This window comes from Anastrepha obliqua, chromosome 3 (genome assembly GCF_027943255.1).
Source record: "Anastrepha obliqua isolate idAnaObli1 chromosome 3, idAnaObli1_1.0, whole genome shotgun sequence".
NCBI classification, from domain to species: domain Eukaryota; kingdom Metazoa; phylum Arthropoda; class Insecta; order Diptera; family Tephritidae; genus Anastrepha; species Anastrepha obliqua.
This window is the reverse complement of record NC_072894.1, coordinates 2,896,898-2,922,321: the sequence shown is the minus strand read 5'-3', so window position 1 is coordinate 2,922,321 and position 25,424 is coordinate 2,896,898. Positions and strand designations below refer to the sequence as shown.

Here is a 25,424-nt window from a genome sequence, read left to right as displayed (position 1 = left end):
CATTGTTACGCGTGCTGTGTGGCATGTGGCACCATCTTGCTGAAACCACATGCCATGCAAGTCAAGCTCTTGTATTTTGGGCAAAAAAGTTGGATATCATTTCACAGTAGCGCCCACCATTCACAGTTACGTTACGATTCGCAGCATCTTTGAAGAAGTACGGTCCAATGATACCTGCAGCCCATAAACCACACCAAACTGTGACCTTTTCTGGATACATTGGTAGCTCTTGCAATTCTTCTGGCTGATCTTCACTCCAAAATCGACAATTCTGCTTATTTACGTAGCCATCGATCCAAAAATGAGCTTCGTCGCTGAACACAATTTTCCGATAAAAAAGTGGATCTTCGGCCAACTTTTCAAGAGCCCATTCACTAAAAATTCTGCGTTGCGGTAGGTCGTTCGGCTTCAATTCTTGCCCCAACTGTATTTTGAAAGGCTTCACACCTAAATCCTTTCGCAAAATTTTCCGCGTTGTTGAGTAACAGAGGCTCAATTGCTGCGAACGGCGACGAATCGATAATTGATGGTCATCATTAATACTGGCCGATACAGCTGCCATTTTTTCTTCAGCTCGCAGTCTACGTAAGTGGCTTGGTGGTCTGATGTCTAATAATGTAAATTTGGTTCTAAATTTATTCTCAATAGCTCGAATAACCGCTTCAGTGGGTCGATTAAACCGACCATAAAATGGAAGAAGCGCGCGATAAACTTTCTTAACAGAACACGCATTTTTATAATAAAATTCAATGATTTGCAATCGTTGTTCGTTTGTAAGACGATTTATGGTTAAATTATAGACCAAACTGAAGATGTTTGACAGTGAAACAAAACACGAAACGTGCGTCAGCTGTTTAAACTAACTGTTTAAAAAGATAATAGCTAAAAAATCACCCCTTACTTATATAATATAATTTCCAATTCAACGCTTATAGAGTAGTGCTTGTAAACTTGTAAAACGAACGAACTTTTGTCCATTAACCTTAAGGTATGCAGTAAAGCTGTGATTACCGGTTTTGTGTTTACAAAATGATATAATAAGTAATAGTATTAATAAAAATAATAGCGTGGCGCAGCAACCTTGGCAGAGGTTGGCACATAAGAAGCCACCTTATATTTTTGTCACCTCTGAACGGCGAATAGTTTTTATAAGAAGTCTTTCAAGAAAAATCGATTGTTTACTGATTTATTTCTGAATATAAAACTCAAATAAGAATCTCGCTCATAGATAATCTCATTCATAACAAGTTTGAATTAAAAACTTCGGGTTTTGTTTTGTTTTCTATTTTCAGGGGAAGTGATCTCAGCGATGTCTCCATAATTAAAAGAATGCGTGGTGTGGAAGTTTTGGCGCTAAGGTAAGAAACCGCAACAAAAAAAGAAAAAATAATAATAAATAAATAAAAACGAATGTAGAGAATATCGAAATATGTATGAATAATTCATGGCATGCAAAAATATGTGTTTATAATAAAACACTCAGGTGGCTCTCTACAATTTTCAAAGATGCGGGGCAGAGAGTGGTTGAGCAAAAGTTATTGAGAACTACTTATATGTACATAAATGTTTACAGGCAGCGCTCGCATAGCGTGGCGTTCGAATTGCAGCCGTGAATATTGCTGAAGTTGTACACAAAATATGATAATTTTCATATCATAGGAAATTTTACTGGTTTCTAATTTCCCAAAGCACGAAATAAAGATTTTAGTTGAAGGTTCATGAGATTTCTTAGTTAGTTTATTTTGCAGTTATTGAACATTTTTGTTACCGTTAAGGTTTGATAATGTTACTATGAAAAAGTACTCTAGAAAAGACACGTGTAGTTGAATACACAAAAAAAAAAATAAATTTGAAAAGTAAAAATGAGTGAAAATATTTGGAAGTCCCACTTTTGGTTAAAAAAAAATAATAAAAATACAAAAAACATTTGAATTTGAATTGATTTAATGTTCTTTTTATGAAATGAAAATTGTGTATGTATTGTAATATGAATGTAAGGGATGCCAATATTAGCGACAATTATCAATTACGGGATTTCGGGAAATTTTTTTTATTTAGATTCATTTCCTACCAACTAATCGTGTGGTTTTCGTAAAAAATAGGACGGAAAATATAGATAAGTTGGGAAATTACGGAAAATATAGAAAATAAAATGCATTCTGGATTGGTAATAGTTTATACAAGGGTTGCCGCTTATATTTTTTTTATTATAATAGGACTATGAATAAGTTCGTGCGGTTTTTTTTGAAATTTGAAACTTTATTGACGTAAAATGGTTACAAATTTAATATTCAAAGTATTGTCCATCGCTTACTACTACTTTTTCCCATCTTTCTGGCAATTCACGGATTCCCTTTGTGAAAAATTCGGTCGGTTTTGCCGCAATCCACGAATCGATCCATTTTTTGACTTCATCGTAATTACGGAAGTGCTGGTCAGCCAGGCCATGTTGCATCGATCGGAAGAGATAGTAATCGGATGGCGCAAGGTCTGGACTATACGGCGGGTGGGGTAGGACATCCCATTTGAGCGTTTCTAAGTATGTTTTGACCACTTGTGCAACATGTGGCCGAGCATTGTCATGTTGCAAAATAACTTTGTCGTGTCTATCGGCGTATTGCGGCCGTTTTTCTCGCAGTGCTCGGCTCAAACGCATCAATTGTCGTCGGTAGACATCCCCCGTAATCGTTTCATTCGGTTTCAGTAGCTCATAATACACAACACCCAGCTGGTCCCACCAGATACACAGCATAACCTTCAGGCCATGAATATTCTGCGCCGACGTCGATGTTGAAGCATGGCCAGGGTATCCATACGTTGCCCGACGTTTTGGATTGTCGTAATGGACCCACTTTTCATCGCCAGTCACAATTCGATGCAAAAAACCCTTTCTTTTGTGCCGTTGAAGCAGTTGTTCGCATGCCATAAAACGGCGTTCAACGTCTCTTGGCTTCAATTCATACGGTACCCAATGGCCTACCTTTCGGATCATTCCCATGGCTTTTAAACGTTTGGAAATGGTTGATTGATCAACTCCCAAAGTTTTTGTAACCTCTTCTTGCGTTTGAGCCGGATCTTGATCGAGCAATTCCTCCAATTCGGTATCCATGAACTTTGGCGGCGCACCCTCGCGTTCTTCGTCTTCCAAGCCAAAATCACCACTTTTAAAGCGTGCAAACCACTTCTGGCACGTTCGCTCAGCTAGAGCATGCTCACCATAAACTTCCACCAAGATACGATGACTTTCGGCTGCTTTTTTCTTCATATTAAAATAATGAAGAAGAATTCCCCGCAAAAACACATTATTTGGCACGAAATTCGACATTTTCAAGTGTGGTAAAAATATTGTTGTTTACGCTTCAAATAAAAAACTTATACTGACGTTTGTGCCTTACGACAGTAGCTCTCCAATGAATGTTTGGAAATGTGGATCGATGGAATAATAATCAAGTTACGCCATCTGTTGTAAAACCGCACGAACTTATTCATAGTCCTATTATATATATGTATGAGTTTATATTTATATTTATATTTATATTTATATTTATATTTATATTTATATTTATATTTATATTTATATTTATATTTATATTTATATTTATATTTATATTTATATTTATATTTATATTTATATTTATATTTATATTTATATTTATATTTATATTTATATTTATATTACAACAGTAAAATAATAAGATATTCGGTTTATTGTTTTCAAAACATCCTCTTCTGCATTCTCTTGAACCAATTTTCAAAACCCTTTTGCCACTTAGAAGTGGATACCTCCAAAGCGAGCTGTTTAAAAGCTTCAACAGTTGCATCAGGCGTTGAAAAACGTTGACGCCGTAATTTATGTTGGGGAACCCAAAAAATCATTAGATGCCAAATGAGGGCGCTAAGGCGGATGATATATTAAATCTATCTTTTGAGTGCTCAATAACTCTCTTCTGCGTGCCGATTCTTGAAAGTTGATTCTCCATAATGCCCCGAAAAGTTCCTGCAAACAATTGGTTAGAATTAGTAGCCCCAAGTTTCTTTAGTGGTACCATTTCGATCAGATTTTCCGAAAAAACAGACGACCATTTGTTTTGTTGGATTATGCTCGAATCTTGGAAAACCCACACTGCCCATTGCTGTTTTGTTGCAGGCTCATATGCATAAAACCAAGATTCGTCACTTATTACGATGCCATAGACGTGTTTTAAATTCCCGCGGCTGAATTTCCTCACAATTTTTTCAAATTTTTAAAATTTCCAATTTTGTTAAATTTTTTGGGAACCAACCAACCAAATGCTCGAGCAATATTTGATATACAGATCCCACTGATGTTCAAGAATACCTCTATCTCGCGATAAGTTTCATGCCAATCTTGCGTTATCAATTGACGCACAACATCGATGGTTTCTAGCGCACCAACCGTTTTTGGATGTCCTTCACGCAATTTACCCTGAAAGGTTCCATGACCGCATTAGAGCTTATTGAACCAGCGTTCCACCGCCTCTTAGTCAAAAAAATACAGCTCATTACTCGTAGTGTTGCAAAAACCTAAAATATAAAAGGTAACCCTCGCCATATGTAATACAGTGCAATCCTCGCGGAGTGAACTAATTTGGTTCAAAGCGCTAGAAAATTATAAATTGAAGCTGACTTTTACTTTTATAAAGATAACAACCATAGGCACTAGACACAAATAATACAAACATGGTTAATATACTTATATAAATCCCCCACATTTTTACACTCTTGCACAATCACTGGACTTGAACGCCATCGAGATGCGTGGTCGGTTTTGAAGACAAAAATATATGAAAATATGGCTTCCATAACAAATCTGATCTTAAAAAGGCGATACTTGAAGAGTGGATCCAAATTAATCCAGAATAAATTTAAAGCAATATAAATAAGATGTCTGCATACTCGGGTTTTCCATTTTCGCAAAATATTATGAAATATAGAACACTTTACAAAAATATCGCATCTGTATCAAATAAGCTCTGAGTGACTGTAAATAATATATTACTATATATTATAAAACAAAAACAAAAAATTATTAAAAAATTATTAAGAGAATTCGTGTTTTCTTCGGCCTACTCAACAGCCTTGTCAAGGCTGCATTAGCTTTGACGTCATCATAACACATTTTTCTCTCGATTTCTAATGTTTGCTCATTGCATCAAGTACAAAAGTTCGAGGAGTTCAGCTAATTCGGCGTTCATTCAACCCTGACTCCAAGTTTAAGCACTTAACTAAGTTTGTACACATACATACATGATCTTAAAAAGTTTGACGAACATTTGTGACTCGCACATTTGTGACTCGCAAATTGAATGATCTCACAATTTCCTACTATCGGCAACCACCACATGGTCGAGTAAGTGGGGCACACATGCCCTGGCACTCGAGCACCCACTTAAGAATGCCTGAGATTATTTCCTTTTGAGCTGATTTCCTGTGTCGCATTACTATAAAAGGGCAGCGGCGTCGTCAACGTTGAGTGGAGGCAAAGTGTTAAAATGTAGAAAATCAATTTGATTGTCAAGGCCACTTTTGCGAGTAGCTTTCCGAGTGAACACTTAATGTCAATTTACGTACTCACGCTTATACTCGTATACATATGCATGCATGTATGTGTGTTTGTGAATTTGTCTGACGTAAGACAGATGAAGGAGATGTGCTAACAAATATGGCTTAGCATTTTATAAAAAAATATCTGAAATAATTATTGTACAAAACACGGGCTTAAGACGATAGATGCATATCCACGTATGTACCTTACACCTTCTATGTATGTATGTAAAGTATAAAAGTATAACTACATATATGCACTCGTTTGCATTTGTGTTTGGAGGTAATTCTCAGCAACTGCCACGCCTTGCCACAGTTCATTACATCGCCTAAATCACTTTGTTTTCTACGGCCAGAACGTGATTACGAAAACCCACGCACATATGCACATGCACATACGTAGTAATTCTTACACATACCACGGTGCTCATATGTATTTATGCATAATTGTGGAAAAAAGGCAATTGAGCGAAATCAAAATCTGTTCACAATCGAATAAAGAAAAACGCCAACAATAGCTGGGTGGCGTGAAAACTGAAGTCGGGCTGTGTCTCGCGAACTCTACTAAACACATGGGCAAATATGGTCAAAACGCTTTTGACGCATGTGCTCGTACTCGCAAATGTACGTAGTTACGTTATATTTGAGTAGAGCTAACAAATGTGTAGGCGCGCAACAAGTTTTCTAAGCCAGCTCTCGATTTGCTAAAAACATTTGATCGCTTTTTACAGTCAACTAGTAAGGTCTGGTGGGTTAAAACTTCGCCACAGATGTTGAAGATTATTATTTAAAAGAATATAAAGGGTGTATTTTTAGAGCATGATAGCTTAACTCTTTGCTGCACCAGTTAATATAGCTTTGAAAAAAAAAAATTGCTTCACTGTGGAAATAGCTTAATTTTATTATCAGTAAGAGATATAAAAAAAAATTATGAAACAGTTTAATATTTTAGTTATTTTCACGGAACCGTATATAAAAACTAGTTGTAAAGTTCTACATATACAGTTGAAAAGCGGAAAATTATTATCCGTCGAGAGAAAGACGAGGGTATCGACTTCATGAGAATATTTTCTTTAGGTTCTTACGTTTTACTCTGTTATCGTTTTTTGAAAATTCAATTCTGCTTGTTCACCCACTTGCACAAAAGTGCGGTTATTTTGTAATGTCATAAAATCAAAGAACTTTTTTTTATTATTGCTTAATATATATTTGATGGAATAAAATAGTTTGAATTATTTTATAATATTTAATATGGAAAAAATTGTTGGAATATACTTCTTTTATGATAATCTGGTAGATAATTTTATGGGATTTATTTTTGAATTTTAATACTCAGTTTAATACTCAGCATACTCGTAGTCAGAGCATGAGTTAATGGTCTATTCGATAAGTTCAAGTTTTGACTACCTTTTCCACTAAATCTGAATAATAAAGCCAAATAAGCTCAATCAGCAAAAATGTGACGCAAACGATGGCCATTTGATTTCAATTCTTGTACGAGCTGTATTTAATGGGCACGTAAGCCAATATCCTTACGTAAAATTTTCCAAGTAGTCGTAGGACAAAGGCTAACAAGTTATACCTATCCGAGGCTATGTTACAGCTCCCGTGACAAGTATATTTTGTTTTGTAAAAGATTGCCAACCTCGTGCCGAAACTGTTCGGGAATTCAAATATCTTGGTGTCAAAATCGACAATCGTCATCGTCATCAAATAGCAATTACGGCTCAAGGCGAGCTTTAGCTTCGTCCACAATCCTCTTCCAATCTGCATGGTTCATAGCAATAGACTTCCAGCTCCTAACTCTTAGCTTTTTCAGCTCGGCTATGATTTGGTCAGGCCGGGTTAACCTTGAACACCTTCTTGCCTGGGTCGTTAGAGAGTTTGTTGTTAAAAACCATCAAGGTCTTTGGAATTTAATGTGTTTAACGACATCTTCTCTCCGGCATAAGCTCAGCAACTCGTCGTTGCAACGTATGGGACCAAATACACTTCGGAGCACTTTACGCTCGAACATTCTTAAGCTTCTTTCTTAACTTGAATTTGATCAAAAGCCCGTACATATTTCTAAATCTTTTTTCTAACTCCTTCGTTTTTCTTGTTAACGTAAGCATTCCATCTAAGCTTGGTATCTAGTGTTATACCTAGATGTTTGCTTTTTTTTATCCGAAGGGGGAATCTTACATAGATACCATCAACATAGACGGCATGTACGAATCATACTGTTCGCTAAAGTTACACCTAAGGGCCCATGCACAGTCAGTATTATTTTACTAAACTGGACTTGCGAAACAGTACACCTACCTACTAAACCCTAACTCCGACCTATGTAGCTGTTTAGCGCCGTTTATGTGTATTGGTAGATATTTGATCTTCTTCAAGTTTTTTGATTGAATCACTCCGATAAGATGTTCAGCACTTTGCTCTGTGGGACCCTAGCTTTTTTTATCCTAAAGTTCAGAATATGTATCCTCGTATTTTATTCGGAACAGCGATCCTTTACGTGCGATTTTAGAATATTAGACTATTGTGTTGGATTTAAAATATAGGAATATTGCATTTATTTTGTTGAGAAGGCCACCGTGGCAAACTTTGGCTTTAGACGGGTCCAGAAAGACAGCAGAGTACATCTTTTTTTTCTCAAAGGCGTTTTCAGTGATGCGAGCAATTCTGTGGTAATTTTGATCAGTGGTATAGTGTTTTGTGCGAAAACCAAAATGATGAGCTGGTACATTATTTCTTCGCTCAATAATTATGCAAATATTTATATGTGACGAATCCAAATCGACTTCTTTTCAATATTTTACTACCTTTTCAGAAAGGGGATAAACTTATGCCCCATTTTCTCTTGCTTCCAAATAGCGTCAATGGATTAAGTAGCAGCGAAATCAGTTGCCAAACATTACACACCCTTTATTATTGAACCATAGTATCATTTTTATGAGGAATTTAGTGTTAAACAAATTTGATTGAATATTCGTTGTTTTGTTTTTTTTTTCCTAAATGATTTTAATGACATTTTGTTTTATTGTTCTTCTCATTAAACAGACTTCACAGGGTTGCATAGAGAATCTGACAATCAATTAATCAATTAACATTTTTTGTAAGGTAAATAGGTTTAAGATTAAGGCTTAAATTGTCGAACTGTTCTAAGTTGCGAAGAAAGGGCCTGAATATGTTTGAAAATGGTCTTACGGATGTCGATTATTTTGGTGAATAGCAATTATATTGACATATATTGCAAAGCTTCAATTGGTTTATTAGATAAACTTTATCCTTGAAATAGCCCCGCAGAAAATGTTTCAAATCGTCCAAATAGTTGTAGAATATCGTGAAATTACTCATTTCAAAAAAGGACACATTCGAACTGCTGTTAAAACAAAACAGTGTCAAAAAATAAACTCAGCAATGAAAGACCCTTAACAAGTGCATAGTATATGGATGTGTATGTTTTACAGTTATGCACGTGGAATGCACGACCCATGATATTTCTGAATCACGCTTCGACGGTAGAGAAAGATGACGTGGCCAAAAGAAGAACGAATTACGAATTCTATCCACAGTTTTATTGCATTTTTTTCTAACTTTTGTACTAATCAATTTTAGTATGCAAGGAAATATCGTAAATTTGAATAGAGTTAAATAACAACAATAGCTATAAAAAATGTGTAACTAAACCATTCGATGATTGGTCACTTATGCTGTTGATCGCCTGCTGGCCCAGCAGCACTTACACAATTTCTGAACTGATTAATGATTTTTTAATGTGCTGATAAACGTTTTCAATTGGCCATAGAAATGCTGAATGAACGCATTGAAGAATCGAAAACTAAAATAGAATTGGAATTTAACTTCAAAGTATGTATCTACCCAATTTAAGACTAATTAAGAATTTCGACGATATGCATGCGCTGCGTGCACACGCATACATACGTAGAGGCAGACACACATTCTTTCAGCTCTATTTATAGGTGTAGATAGGAAGCATTGGAACAAAAGCTGCACGTTTTTGTTGCTCGCACAATTCGACAGAATTCCCATATTGCATTTCCCTTAATTTCTTAACTTAATCTTACGTTAACTTATTTTTGCTTGAAATTAAAAAAGGTATGGACATTTATAGAATTGTTGAAGCAATACGTCTGGACGACAGCAGCCACCTGTGCCCACTATTTAGCATACCCGTTTGGCAATATCATTTGTGTAAATGGCTGTGGGTCTCCACATGCGGCTATCATCTTCCGCTAAGAAAACGGTTAACGCGTGTACATAATATACTTTCCAGGAATCTCCATGATTTCGAAAGTTTCGTGTCTATTGGAAATAGGTCCGTGTGACAAATGTTAATAACTTCCATGCTCGATTATTTGTGTCATTGAGATATATGGTACATTATTGGTTTTTTACATTTTTTCGCCCAAATTTCTGGTTTGCCAACTCAGAGTATTGAGCTCGCGCCTATTTGATGTTGAGTGGCAAAGGTTAACGAAGCTATTTCGAACAACTCAAATGTAAAGACGAAACACTAGATAACGCAAGTATGTATATGTAACGGGTGTGATTTTGGATGTGTAGAAAAAAATTGTTCTATCATTTGTGTTTCATCGCTGGAGATTTCAACCCGGGCACTTCTGAAGGTTAGTCACGCACCAACCCATTCGGCTACGACACAAAAAATTAATAAAATGAAATATAGAAATGCCCCACATACCATTTTTTTCTGTATAACCAGGCTAGATAAAAACTTAGCGAGTAGTCCAAAGGAGTCAAAATACAGGGTGGCTGATGAAAGCCGCTACCAAAAAAAAATTGAATAACTTTTTTTCTTTTTAAGTTATCTGTTCCATTTTTGTTTTAATTTGCAGATTGATCTTTAAAATTTATTAAAATGGATAACTGGGACACGCAAACAAGAATTTGGATAGTCCGCCGCTATCACGCACTGGAGTCCGTAGTTTTGGTACAGAGAGAGTACATGCGGATGTTTGGCGGCGATCCCCCGAGCAGATGGACCATAATGAGACTGGTGAATAATTTTGCTGAGCAAGGAACAGTCGCAAGAAGGCCTTATCATCGAAACCCACCAGTTCGGACGGAGGAAACGATCGCTGCTGTAGCTGCAGCTATACAAAGCAATCCAAGGGTTTCAACAAGAAGCTTATCTGCTCAACTTGGTGTCAGCCGACAGTCTTTGCAAACAATAATGCACAAAGATTTAGACTTATTTCCCTACAAAATTCAAATGGTTAACAAACTGAATGCAGCAGACTTGCCGATTCGCTTGGAATTTTGCCAGAAGATCCTGCAAATGGTGGAAGAAGACCAAAACATGTTAAACTGCCTTTTCATGTCTGATGAGGCCCATTTCGATTTAAACGGCAATGTGAACAAACAAAATTGTCGAATATGGAGTACTTCTAACCCACAGATACTCCACGAGACGGAATTGCATCCTCTTCGCGTGACAGTGTGGTGTGCGGTTTCTTCACGCTGTATTGTCGGGCCTTATTTTTTTGAAGAAAATGGTCACACCGTTACGGTTACTGGAGACCGTTATTTGAAAATGCTGAAAGAATTTTTCTATCCAGAACTACGCCGAAAGAGAATTCCTTTCAACTCTGTGTGGTTTCAACAAGATGGGGCAACGTCTCACATAGCCCAGACTGTTATGACAGAGTTGCGACGAAAATTTTCCAATAAACTGATTTCAAGAAACTCCGAATTTCGTTGGCCCCCCAGGTCGCCTGACCTTACTGCACCTGACTTTTTCTTGTGGGGTTTATGTAAACAAGAAGTTTATAAAACAAAGCCAATAAATTTGGATGAACTAAAACAATCCATTCGGGCAACAATTGCGGCTATTCCTGCCGCAACTCTCAAAGCAGCAATGAACAACTTTTTACTAAGATACCGCACTTGTATCAACGAGCATGGGGGGCATTTAAATTCAATTATTTTTAAAACTAGTTAAACTACATTTTATAAAATTTAATGACCTTCAACTTGAAAAAAAAATAAATGAATTCCATACTCTAAAAAAAAAAGTTATTTGAGTTTCTTAATGTAGCAAAATTCATCAGCCACCCTGTACATGATCTCAGCGATCAGAAGATATGATTCGGTCGGTAAAAGTTCGTCCCAATAAAGTGATATCCTCACATGTTGTGTCACTTGTTTCTCTGTCTCGCTGAAACTATTCAGCACTTCATTACTGATGAGGGGATCAAAAAGTTTATGGGGAACGATCGGGCAGGGATGACAGATTACCAGGCTTGGACGTCCGCTGTGGTGAAGAACAAAATTACGCGAGCAACTTCGTCTGCCACATCACCGGGTACTCGGCAGCAGAATTCAGTCGTTCAGACGGCAACGAACATGAGTGTTAACTGTGTAGATTTCTTTCCTATATCAACAACAAAATCTTATTTTTTTTGCAAACACATTCCCTGTTTCGACAGCCTATCAGCTGATTCTTTCAAATGCGCTGACAGCCGGTTAATAGTCTGATGTTGGCCAAACTTCTGAAATCTTTTCACCTTGCGACCGGGCGTTTTCTGAAATGCATCGTTAATTGCTGAGTCGCCTGTAGATCAGTGTCACTCCAAATGTGATAAGTTCCCTATTCACATAGTCTTAAGGCGGGAATTAGGTTTGGTTTTTTCCAAATGCTCCATACTCGGGCAGCTGGTTGTACAGATATCTCCATCTCAAGCTCTAATAAGTTAAAAAACACCCGTTATATGTACGTATGTATTTGTGTATGTGTAAATAACGATGACTCTGAAAAATACTTCATTTATATGAACGTAAATATTTGGTTAACTGCGGCAGGTGGCCACATTAGGTGTACATTGTTGTAAATGTACTTATACAAGCATACACACATAGACTGGCTCTAACGGCGCTTTGTAAACACTTATAACAGCAATTAAGAGAAGCTGGTTTGTTCGCCAGCTGATTCGTTCGTGAGTTCTCTTTTGATTTCTTTTCTTTTAAATATTTCCCTGTTCCATTTAGTAGTTTTTTATGGCAGTAAAACAAGCGGGTATTATGATTTAAATGAATTTTGAAGGCATCACCAGTGATGATATCAGCGCAACGATTTTAGCTCGCTGATGACAAAGCCGAAATATTGAATTAAAAACAAAATTGACATGAGGAATAAGAGAGCACAAGTCTTAAAGTTATTTCGTTTAGTGATTAGTCATCATTAAAAGCGGAAGAATTATTTGTTGTTACATTTTTTCCCTAGAATAGCCCTCAATTAGTCTAAAAATAAATCACTTTAAAAGTTACAGCTAATTTAGCAGTACATTCAAGCAGCTATAGGGCACACAATTCTTAAAAGTTTTTTACGAAAAATGTAAACATTTATCAAATTCAGTCAACTTGTTTAAAACTCGCCATTTTCTTAACTAACATCGAACAATGCAGCTCATTTCATCACGCCGATAAACACATTTTCATACTTGCAAAAGCGGGACCTCCTGCATTCTTTAACACATATTGAGTTGATGCGCGCGGAGGCCAGTGTCTTGGTCGCTGTTTGACTGTCAAAAAAAATGGTAAGGTTTGCCGGAGGTAAGTCCATCAGGCTAATCGTTTTTGCTGCTTTGTCTATAGCGTAGATCTCAGCTTGGAAGACGCTACACCGGTTTTGGAGTCTAAAGGAGCAATTTAAGGATAATTGTTCCGAGTACACTCCTGATCCAGTGCCATTGTCCATCTTTGAGTCGTCGGTATAAATATGGTGACCACTATCATCTGATTTCACTTTGGTCTTCCAGTCTTTTCTGTCGCGTATTCGTACTTTTTAATCTCTGTTCAGATCTATCTTGGGAACCAGATAGTCTGCTTTTGATGCGTCTTGCAAATGTTCTACAGATGGTAGAACTGATGCATACGCGTGAGTTTTCTTTTAGCAACTTCCTGTTTTAATCCTAGAAGCAGATTTGGCGCTATCCCTTTAATATACCAGGTGTGTTCAAAAAGTATCGCGAATTTTGAATTTTCGCGGGTTACGTATATTCGAATTTCGATTTTTTTGTAGCGATATGTTGGTACTCATGTCTCTTACTCGTGCCGACGAGTTCGGCCATTTTGAATGTTCAGCTAATTGTTGACAGCTGCTTTGCTTGCACGTGTTTCCGCCCGTCTTCGATTTTTACCTATTCAAAAAGATGGATCAAAGAACCTGTATCAAATTTTGTGTGAAAAACGAAATTAAGTGCGCGGATGCATTCCGAATGTTGACTGTGTCATACGGAGAAGCTACTTTGGACGAAAGCAACCTTTATCGGCCGTACAAAATGTTGTCAGAAGGCCGATGTGAAGATGTGATCGACGAAAAGCGTGCCGGACGCCCGAGCACTTCAACAACAGACGAAAAAATTGATGAAGTGAAGAAAATGGTATTGGCCAATCGTCGAAGCACCGTTAGCGAAATTTCTGAGGACCTAGATATTTCGATTGGCTCGTGCCATTCGATTTTTTTCAATGATTTGCCGCACGAACTAATACCGAAAAAAGCGCGCCAAGTTCGGTCGAATGTAAAAGTTTTGCTTACCGTTTTCTTCGATTTCAGGGGCGTTGTGCATAATGAGTTCTTGCTACAGGGTAAAACGGTCAATGAGAAATATTACCTGCAAGTTATGCGCAATTTGCGCGAAGTCATCCGCCACAAACGCCAAAAATAACACACTAATGACGCCACAGCCACCTTATTCCTCAGATCTGGCCCCCTGACACTTTTTCTTGTTCCCGAAACTGAAGAGGCCCATAAAAGGACGACGCTACGCTACGATTGACGAGATAAAGGCGGCATCGAAGGAAGTGCTGAACAAGATAAAAAAAAAAATGATTTTTTGAAGTGCTTTGAAGATTCGAAAAAATGTTGGCACAAGTGCATAATATCTCATGGGGACTACTTTGAAGGGGACAAAATAGATATTAATGAACAAATAAATAATTTTTGAAAAAACACAAAATTCGCGATACTTTTTGAATACACCTCGTATAAATCAATGGGTGAAATATGTAGGATCACTTTCAGCGCCACCTAAGACGTCAATCGGAGCGTACCTGTTATTCCTACACAAACCAATCCTTGGAATTTTATGGGGTTCTTTAGGTAGGATTGTGTCTGCATCGCCTCTCACCACACGAAAGCTCCATCAGTCAAAATGGATCTGATATGGTCGCTTATAATAAAACTATCCCAGATATTTAGGGATAGTTTTATTATAAAGCGCGACACCGGGTCCCAAAATGTTAGAATAGTTGACATTTGTTAAACCTTGCTCTATGTATGTATGTGCGCTTAAAAAGTGTTTATTAAGTTTTCCATTCTTTTTTCAATCAAACCTATTTATTGACTATGAATTTGTTGTCTTTCGGTTCCAGTGTCAATAAAATAACCACATTGCAACCATTCGAAGACTGCCACAAACTCCAAGAATTATATTTGCGTAGAAACAACATCCAAGATATTAATGAAATCGCTTACCTGCAGAATTTGCCAGCACTCAAGTATCTGTGGCTGGAGGAGAACCCGTGCTGTGAGCGGGTTGGACCTAGGTAAGATTTCCAAGAATGATTTTAGGCACAGCAAATTAGATTTTTCTTTATTCCAGTTATCGTCAAACAGTGCTTCGCGCCTTGCCAAATCTGAAGAAGTTGGATAATGTTGAGGTGACACAGGAAGAGGTCGATGAGGCTTTACGTGGGGGTGGCAGTGGTAGTGGTTCTGGTGGGACGCGAGAAGAGGAGGAGGTGTATGAGGATAGCTATGCGCAAAATCAGCAGCCGCAACGTTATGAACAGCCATCTCCTCCGCAGCAGCAGCAGCAGCAACAACAGCAACAACAACATGAACAAAATCACTACCCGCCACAACATAGACAACAACAACAAACGCCACAGTACCAACAAAATTCATCACCGCAACAGTATCAGCAGCGTCGCAGTTCTAGCCCAATGAAAGAGGTAATTTTATGCTGACTCAGACTATGAGGTGGAGGTATTGGTTTGACTGCCATCGCCACCACGGTAGTAGTACTCGTACCATCACCATTTCTGCACAAATCTTCTCACAACACTTGTTTCATATTCAACTTATTTGTCACCTAATAGAGAGTATTGAATGTAGTGGAAATGTAGTTTGGTTCCACTTAAGTGCCCGCTAACATATACATATGTACATACGTAGTTTTGTATATACTGATGGAGTAGAAATTTTGTTTGAACAGAAAAATGCTGCACTTCGTATAGAAAAGCGGGTGTGGAAAATGATTAAAAAATATGTAGGATATAATTTACCTTCTGAATGCTTCTTCCAAGAAACTGAGAAAACAGCGCATTCTCTGCGAGAATAGTACAAATTTTTACCTGATTTCATTTCTTCAGCGTACCATAAAAAGTGAATGAACAATTCATTTCCATTTTAGCTGAGCATTTTGGTACAATAATGGTCAATTAATTGGAACCTCTTTATATAAGAAGAAGTATTGAGTCTTCACAATTAAAGTTGACTAATGTAAACTAGTAAAGAACAAAATACAGGATGCTTACGATATCTGAGGACAACTTCTGAGTAAAACTAATTAGCTTTTATTTTGGACAAAATTTAATGAAACTTCACGATTTTTTTACACAACATTCACTTTTTATATCAATAAAAACATTCAATAAAATTTTCATTACCAGCAATAACCTTCTCGATCCGGGTCTAGAAACGATTGCATGCCCGAATCAAATGCCTTAAGACCATAACAGTGGTTGGAAGCTTATTTTACATGACAACAGGAACCTCTGTAGTACTGGAACGTAGCCATCTGTCATTTCTGCTTTGGTACAATTTTTTTTTTTCGTCAGGCACTTCAGGGTGATTAATTTTGTTTGTAGGCATTTTGATCGCATAATTTGTTCTCGTGTTTGCTCCGACACAAACTGTCTTCTGTGCGCATAACTTAGGATTTATACCGGAGATCTTCATTGGCAATTCGACGGGTGAGACCCTCAAAAACATTAAGCTCCCTCACAAGGGAGGAATTCCGACGCACTTGTTGAACAAATTCTGCAGACCAGACAGTGTCAGACGCTCCTTGTTTTGTTTTTGCGTTTTGCAACAGGTTTTGCATTGTCGCCTCATGCTTCCAATTCACGGCGCACTTTAGAGATTTCTAAATCGGTGTGATTTGCCCATATGGCGGCGATAACTGCATGTCTCTTCATTTCTTGAGTTAAGTTGGGGAATACACGTCTTATCTGGAAAAGAGCAAACAGATAAAAAAATATGGTTTCGGAAAGTTATAGCTACATATATAAATGCACGCCCTCAAATACTGAAATAAATTTTCAACACATTCAATTTATATTTTACCCGAAATTCAATATTCTTTGATATTCGATATGTGTTGCGCTATGAATTTGTTCCGGAAAGAGAATCGAACAAAATCGGTTGTGTTATACGGCGCCTGCGTGAGCTACAGTGTTCACAACAAAGACATTTAAAAAAAGGTACAAATGACGAACAAAATATTGGAATATTGTCCATCAGTAGTAAAGCACTTTAAGGATCCAAAATTTAATTTTTTTTATAGAATTATAGAAACTTTCAGATCGAAATAAATCCGTTTATTTCACTAACAAATTGCAAGTAGAGGTTTAACTACATTTATTTCATGTTTATGTTTCTAATTATGCGACCACTACTGTAATAATAAATGGTGCAGCTGATTTCTCACAATTCCAAACACATATCGGATGAGGCAAACTTAAATTAGAGCTACAAAATTTTATAATTGGCTGTGAATTCCTTTAGAACTATGAAAATATCATTACCATACCTCTTCATTTTTTTTAGAATAGAAACAAATAAATCAAATTCAAAAGTATTCTAAATTCTCTCCAAGCTAACTGATAATTAATTCTAATTCCCATTTATGCGTACAACACGGACTTCGCTATCCGAAACTCCCAATACTAACCAACAACCTAAAAAACGAAATACTAAAAATAAAATAAATGCCTAATAACCAAAGTCTTCACAACAAATTAGTCCGGCACATACCGAGGAAAGCGCCAGCGAGCCAAGCAAAAGCAGCGAGGTTTCGAAGCCAGCCTCACCAGCACAGGTATTTCGCGCTCCCTCCCACAAGCATTTATGTATTGTTTCTGCTTTCGTAAAAAAGTTGTAGTTATTTTTTAATTTAAAATGCCGTAAAATTTTTGCTTTCAAAATGTTTGCAAAAATACATTTTCGTTACGTTTCGTTTCGTTTTGTTCGAAATTTCGTCGTACTAATGCTTGTCTAATATCCAACAATACATCAAATTCATTCAGAAAAACAGCAAAACATCTCATTAAAATTTTACTTACATACTCGTACTAATTACTTTTCATTTTGCAATTTGCGTCCTTTTTTATTCTGACACCACCACCATCGCACAGGAGCCAGTCGTGCATACACCTTCACCGAAATGTAATTCATACACGAACGTAAATCGGTTGTCTTATCATCAATATGATGTAAGAGCATTGCAAATTTTTGTTATTTATAAACTAAAGATTACGAAAAGCTTCGATCAATTGACTGCGAGCTCTGCATAATTGAATGGGATTTCATATTTTCAGAACCTTTTTCCGTGGCCGGGGATAGTTTCGGTGGATACGTAAAAAATCTCTTTCCCTTTAATGAAAAATATAATAGCTGTATTCACATTGAACTTAAAATTTGATGGTTCGTTATCTTGTGAATGTTGTGAATGCTTTTCGGTATTCCCGGCTCGCCAAGCTGAAATTGATGTTTTAGAACAGCTGATTGTAAAACGTGCGACTAACAAGGTACGAGTTGTTTATGAATGCGACTGAAAATTGAGAAAACAAAGAAAATGTTTTTAATTATAGATGAATTAAGGATATAAGTGATGAAATACGATTCAGAAAGCAATTAAAGTGTGCTATGCTAGAGCGTAAAATTTGGGCCACTTTTTTAAGCATTTGCTTTCCAAGGCGACAATAAGAGTTATTGACATGTTCGCGCTGGCAGGCTATTTTCAATAGCCTTAAATAGCTTTAAAAAAAAAGTTGTCCAGAAGCGTCCAAACACACGATTTCTTTAGCCAGTATCTGCCAAGCTCCATTAATGGAGATAATCTTAACACCAACAGATTTCTTCAGCAAATCGATGGTTTAGCGAGCAGTACGACTTGTGGCACTTTCCTACTGAAATCGGAGGATTTCCAGGTCTTGTTGATAAATGGTATTTTTGGGAACAAAAATTCGTAGAGCATTGCTCTATACCAGTCGTATTGACGGTAGTAGCTCTATTTTCTAAATTATTCAAAAAGTATGGCCGGATTATGTGTTAAGCAAACAGACAGCACCGAACTGTATATTTCACGTTTTAATGGGAGCACCACCACTCTCATCCCTCCAAATGTTATTTCGATTTATGGGTTATGCAAAGCGGTCGTACATACCTACAAAGCATACCGTATAAGTCACGCGAATCTTTGAGTTGCTTTTTCCACAAACCATGCGTTGATATGCAACAAAGAATTATACTTCGAACAAATTTGAATAGGTGTATATACTTACTATTAGAGTGTAATACGTATGTATGTATGTATGTGCACAACTTGAATTACGTAAGCTGACGAAGTTGGCGACATTACGATATTCAAAAAGTCCTTCTCCATCCCTCCTCCGGCATAGCTTGGAATACGCAAATATGGGCAGGGCAATGACAAATTACGTATGACCGCACATAATAACTTCGTATTATCAAAGGCCAGCTATGGTTGGTCATTGTGCTCGCAGTCAAAGGGTCTCAGCTTTTAACTTGTTTTACGCATTTCGTGGCACCCATTAACTAAACTAACTGGAACTTATTTATTATGTAAATTTTTGCACTAAAACACCGAATATGTAACACTACCAAAACACCAACGAACGTTCGTTCAAACGCGTGGCTACTTGTGGTACGAAATTGTGTTTTTCTAACGAATTGAAAATTTTGGTAATAGCAGCGCTCTCCAGGCTCGGACCAGGATAGTCCGCATGTTGGGTACCGAGAACGTGCGCCCATCCCACCCAGCATATCTACACAATCGATGAAGGTAAGTGGAGGTTGTGGAAATACTAATATCTCACCTGAGTTCCGTTTCTTGCATTTCTTTCCAAATCTTATAATTTTCTTGGTGAGCAAATATTTTTAGTTAATACAAATTTATAATCATTTTATGTATGTATGTATTTATATAAATGTGCTGTGCTTGCAAATACGTTGCTATTTTATGCTGCCTTTTTTATTTGGCAGGAATACTACCAGTCTGACCGTCCGTCATATCCTGCCCATTACCGTCACAGCCAAACCGATCTGACCGAATGGGAAGAACATCAGCAGCACAATCAATTCGGCAGCACTGCTGCATTGCATCACCCAAGTGGGGGCCCGCGTCGAAATGAAGTTAGTGACCGTTATGCGTATCGAAATGGTAGCGCGCGGGAAAATGGCGGCGATTGGGAGGAGCCGGAGCGACCGCGGCCCAGGTAACACCGTTATTTAGGAAATTCTTTCTTATAAGTATGATAGTAACAAATAATTGTTTATGCAAATAGGCGGCCCGATGGACGTTACAGTGACTCAGCTAGCACCGTTTCAACAGCTGTACTTAATCATTATTCCGGATATCATAGACGACCCATAAATCGGGTAAGTGTGTGGAAATGGTAAACACGGGAAAAATACTTAAAAGTAAAAAATCGATATTCTCTTCCAAACTTTGTTTGAGTATAGGCCAGAGTATGACTTGTTTCAAACTTTTTGAGAAAGTGGTCAAGGACAAGCAATTTGCTATCAAAGGATTAATTGATCTTTGTCAGCATGGGTTTGTTGGTGGACGATCTACTGTTACAAATTTAGCTTTTTTTCTCAGTTTTGTGTCTCAAGTTAACACCGATTTTTCAAAAGCATTTGACACGGTCTCGCACAAAATTTTCCTGTGGAAACTTGAAAATCTTTGTTTCCACTCGGCTTTCGTTTAATGGCTGAAATCCTACCTGTCAAATAGAATCTTATTTGTTGAAATTGGGAATACTAAACCTCATATATTTGTGTCAACTTCTGGAGCACCACAACGTGAATGCTACGTTATGCTACGATAATGCTTGGTCCTATCCTGTTTATACAGGGTGGGCCATATGGTGTTTGTTTTTTGAACCACCTATTTTTTTGAGAATGGTAACACAAATGACGTGTAAAATGTGTTCATAATTTACGTAAAGGTTCGACATTTACGAAATGAGACGCTATACGCTTGAACAAAATTGGGAAATATTGAAAGCCTACTTCCAAAGTGGTGAGTCTTCTTCTTGTTTTCTGATTTTCACATCGGTCGCTACGTCAATAAGCAAAATTGTCGGATTTGGGACTCAAAAAATTCACACGTTACTGTAGAGAAGCAAATGCATAAAGGAGTCACTGTTTGGTGCGGTTTTTGGTCTGGCGGCATCATCGGGCCATTTTTTTCGAAAATGACCGAGGAGCCGCGGTTACAGTAAATGACGAGCGTTACCGTGACATGCTCAACGAGTTGTTTCCAAAAATTGAAGAGGATGACATGGACGACATTTGGCTTCAACAGGACGGTGCAACTTGTCACACTGCCAAAGTTACACTCGAACTTTTGGCTACCGTTCTTGAAAACGGAATAATCAGCCGAAATTCCGATTTCAATTGGCCGCCTCGGAGCTGTGATTTAAGCCCGGTGGACTATTTTTTGTGGAGAGCCGTTAAGGACAAATGCTATGCGAACCATCCAGAGACGATTGATGCTTTAAAACACGAAATCGAAGTGGCCATTCATGAAATTCGAGCTCAAACAATTGAAAATGTGCTTAAAAATTGGGTTGATCGAATGGCCTTCTGTAAAGCCAGTCGTGGCAATCATTTGAACGATATTATTTTTCATTCATAAAGGACAATGTTCAATCTTCAAAATAAAAAAAAAGTTTGAAAAAATATTGATTAGTTTTTTTTTTTATAGCCGATTCAAAAAGCAAAATTTACATGGCACACCCTATACTAATCATTAATGAAGTTGGTGTTGTTTTAAGCATTCGAAATATTTACTCTATGCAAATGACGCTTTATGAAACTTTTTCGCAGAATCTTCACTGTTACTCTGTTACTATAGGAAGATTTGAATGCTCTGAATGAGTGGGCGCTGCAAAGCAAACTATGTCTCACTACTAGTAAGTGCTATCACATGACGTTTTCCAAGTCCATGACCTACTTTCCTCAACGTATTATGTTTCAAATGTAACCCTTGTTTCAGTCAATGAAATTCGTGATCTTGGTGTTATTTTTGATTCGTATTCTACGTTGATTATCCATATTAACCCTATTATTCCGAAGGCATATGCCAAATTAGGTTTTTTGTGACTCTACATATGCTAATAAGTATGCCTTCGTCATCTGGAATCCGATGTATTTCTCACATTCTCTTAGAATTGAAAGACTTCAAAGCAAATTTGTGCGTTTTGCTCTTCAACTTTTAAACTTTGATAGTCCCTTGCCATCCGTGAAAATGGTATTTTCTTGGTAACCTTGTTCTACTGCAAGCTAAGGCTGGACAATTACAGAGGAAGTGTCCAACTGTTTCTTCCTCTTCCTCTTCCTGTTCCTCGTCTCTATAACGTTTGCACTATTCCTAGCCTAGAAGAATGCCTAGCTAACAGCCTATGACCGGTGATACAAGCCACGACCTTCAAGTTGTTTTCTCTTGAGAGGTTGAGCAATTTCTTATCTATTTGTGGCCAAATTAGCCACATAACATAGGTAAAACAATTATTTCCTTTAATTTGCAAGTTGCCATAGTTGCCAATATTGCCTCTGTTTTCAAACAGTGGAAGGTAAATCCCCCTCCTGGCTAGCTCATCGGCCTTGCAATTTCCTTCAATACCTCTATGTCCCGGAACCCATATGAGGCTGACCTAGAAGACGGTGCCTAATATCGTTTAGAGCTGCCAGACATTCCTTATATCTTATCCGATCTTAGTATAACTGCCTCCATTGATTTGATGGCCGCCTGGCTGTTCGAGAAGATATTACGTAGTTTTTGTTACGGCGTGTGTGTTAGTGTGTTACGGTATACAGTTACCTCCTTTATGGCTAAGACTTCTGCCTGGTAGACGTTACAGTTGTCGGGAATTCGAACAGATAGTTCTAGTCCTGATTCTTTTGAAAGAACTCCATAGCTTACTTTATTTTCTAGCTTGGCTTGGTTCCATCTGTGTAGAAATTTATTTCGCTTACTGGTCTCTTCTTGACGGGGTGCTAATCTTGAAGCGCCTGTGCAAGGTGGGTTCAGGGAAAGAGTAGTGGATTTCTTGGTTATAACGATTTCTTGATTATTTCATTTGATTTTTAAAAATGTTGATTATCTAATATTAACGGACCAACAGCAACTTAAAATTATTGAGAAGTAATTCAATTAAATTCTTGAAAATTTCAGAGCTCAAACTTACTGTCAGCAACTTTGTGTCTTGTCAAAGAGCTGGACTATCCCAGTTTGGAGGTGGTGGAGCATGCCGTGCGTTGTCGAATCGATGAATTGACGGCCGACTGATGATGAATGTGCCGCGTGCCGTCCTGTTGAGGGATGCGGCGGCAACAGTGAGACGACCCGCTGATCAGTTTTGGATGCCAGTGGTGGGACCAGACACAAAATACAACAAAAAGAAAAGCTGAAAGAACTGAGGTGCGATGACTATGCTGAGCCATTGATAATTAACTCCCTCTGTATACTCACAAGCACTTGGTGGGGTGTACCCCCGAATTGGCTACGAATATTAATTTTACGTAACAAATTTCTTGCTATTAACTATACTTTGTAATATGACTACATTTTTGGTTTGATGTTTGTTCTTTTTTTAACTTATAAACGAAGCATTTGAAGGAATTTATTAATTTTTAACAAACTGGCTGATTTTTAGCTAAGGTGCAATGAAAAAGATGAAGTAAAGAGAGAATTGGGTAAAAAACTGCTGCCGAAAAAAGATGTACAATTTGAGATGAAAAGAAGTGAAGTTTTAGATTCCATATAAAAAAAAAAAACAAAAAAAATGCATGTAACAGACTTGCCAACCGTACACACAGACATACAAATAAACTTATATAGAATAACTTTTATATAAATTTAAATGTTACTTAAACTACAAAAAAATAAAAAGATTTGCCAATGGAATTCAACGAAATTCAGCAACCAACAATAAAATGAATGGCAGGAAAGTGAACGAGTAAAAAGTTACTTAGTTATGTTAAATAGTAAATGTGTATGTATGTATGCTAACCGAGAAATTAATGAAAAAACGTGTGTATTTTGATATTATACAATATAAGCAAAATTATTTACATGCATATGTATTTATAACCAAGAAGCTGCATTTCGAAATAAAAAAAGGAGTTAAAAATGTAAATTATTAAGATGCAGTAATTTTCTTGTATGTTGCTTGAATAGCTTAAAGCTTATTGTACAAAAGACATTTAGACTATCGCTTTGCTGTATTTTTCTGTACTTAAACAAATCATTGTTCAAACGCACAAAACACAAATTTCATGATCCCAAAAGCGAAGATATTCGGTATAGTTTTCCAAGTATGTTTTTTATGCGAAATTGAGAAACCTCTGTTTTACTATAATAGTTTTTTATTTAACAAAAGACACTACTAAATTATATAAATATACGATTTAATTTTAATGTAACGCAAACGACCTCTTGCTAACGTCCTTTTATGTTTAGATACAACTAAGCTACTTTTGTTTTTAACTAAATGCGTCCGAGGAGATGTGAAAACGTAAAACAATAAATACAATTTATTAACATAATGAAGGTGTTGGTCTTATTTATTTCTTATTATTGTTACATTACGCACTTGAAGGCTGGCTAAATCCCTGCTATTTTGACAACACTCGTTCTTTCGCAGATACTTAAGTTGAGTTAGGACAAATGGCTGCTCAAGCAGGGCCTACTTGGACAAAAAATCTAATTAAAACAGGAACCGCACCATAAAAGAGGAAAAACAGGTCAGCGGGACTTTGGATTGGAGGATAGCGACAAACCGTGGCTAATTACTTTGCGTTAACCGCTTTATGCTGCTGATGAAATTCACCAGGTGTAGCAAAAACGCGAAAACTCAGATGTCTGAGTCTTAGCCCGACGAGAGCAGGGTAGCTGAGGAGAAGGTGCTGAGATGATTCCACCTCACCCTTCAGAAAGCTTCGGGAGAAGGACTTGAAGCAATCCCAAGTTTTACCGCATTGATACCTAACGAACCATTCACGGTAAGAACGTTCAGCAAACACGAGAGTTGCGGCTTTGTTAGCGTCAGAAGTTACCTCGAGCGCCCTTCATCTACCCATGGACAGAAGGATCTCGCGGCTTTGTACGCTAAGTTGACGCGAGTTTCAGCTTTTCAGCAGCAGACCGCAGTATCCCAAGGGAACCATAATAACTTTATTTCAAGGCCAAACCGTCGCGCAGGCCCTCTGTCTTGTCAGCTTATCAGCCCAGCAGTTTCCCGCTATGCCACTGAGACCGGGGGTTCAAATGAATCTAGTATCGCAGTATTCGGATGCAGTCGAGATTCAATACTTAACCAACGCAGCTTACGTTCTTTGTAGCTCTTGGCTAGGTTCTCTGGTATGACACTTGCCTTTAAATTCGTATCTAACTTTAATAAAACTTAATAAATAAAAGTTTAATCTATTAACAACTGTGAAAAAAATGGTGATATATTTAAAAATGGTGAATTTTTGCTGTGGTATAAAATTTCCGAGTATGAATTTGATTTAG

The 25,424-nt window shown here is 37.4% G+C and overlaps 1 protein-coding gene across 10 annotated transcripts in view; it reads left to right on the top strand.

Moving 5' to 3' along the window:
• Positions 1-24,461, top strand: part of LOC129240883 (centrosomal and chromosomal factor) — a 38,503-nt gene extending 14,042 nt beyond the window's left edge. For 3 of the 10 annotated variants that reach the window (XM_054876937.1, XM_054876938.1, XM_054876936.1), the window contains exons 3-11: positions 1,293-1,358; positions 14,968-15,141; positions 15,198-15,549; positions 17,607-17,699; positions 18,016-18,093; positions 19,593-19,685; positions 19,886-20,118; positions 20,188-20,281; positions 23,085-24,461. In XM_054876937.1, the coding sequence (XP_054732912.1) occupies positions 1,293-1,358; positions 14,968-15,141; positions 15,198-15,549; positions 17,607-17,699; positions 18,016-18,093; positions 19,593-19,685; positions 19,886-20,118; positions 20,188-20,281; positions 23,085-23,198 (1,297 nt within the window). In that variant the 3' untranslated portion in view covers positions 23,199-24,461. The remainder of the gene's footprint in view (positions 1-1,292; positions 1,359-14,967; positions 15,142-15,197; positions 15,550-17,606; positions 17,700-18,015; positions 18,094-19,592; positions 19,686-19,885; positions 20,119-20,187; positions 20,282-23,084) is intronic. The other 7 variants (XM_054876939.1, XM_054876940.1, XM_054876941.1 and 4 more) reach the window with 7 other exon arrangements.
• Positions 24,462-25,424: the final 963 nt, after the last annotated feature.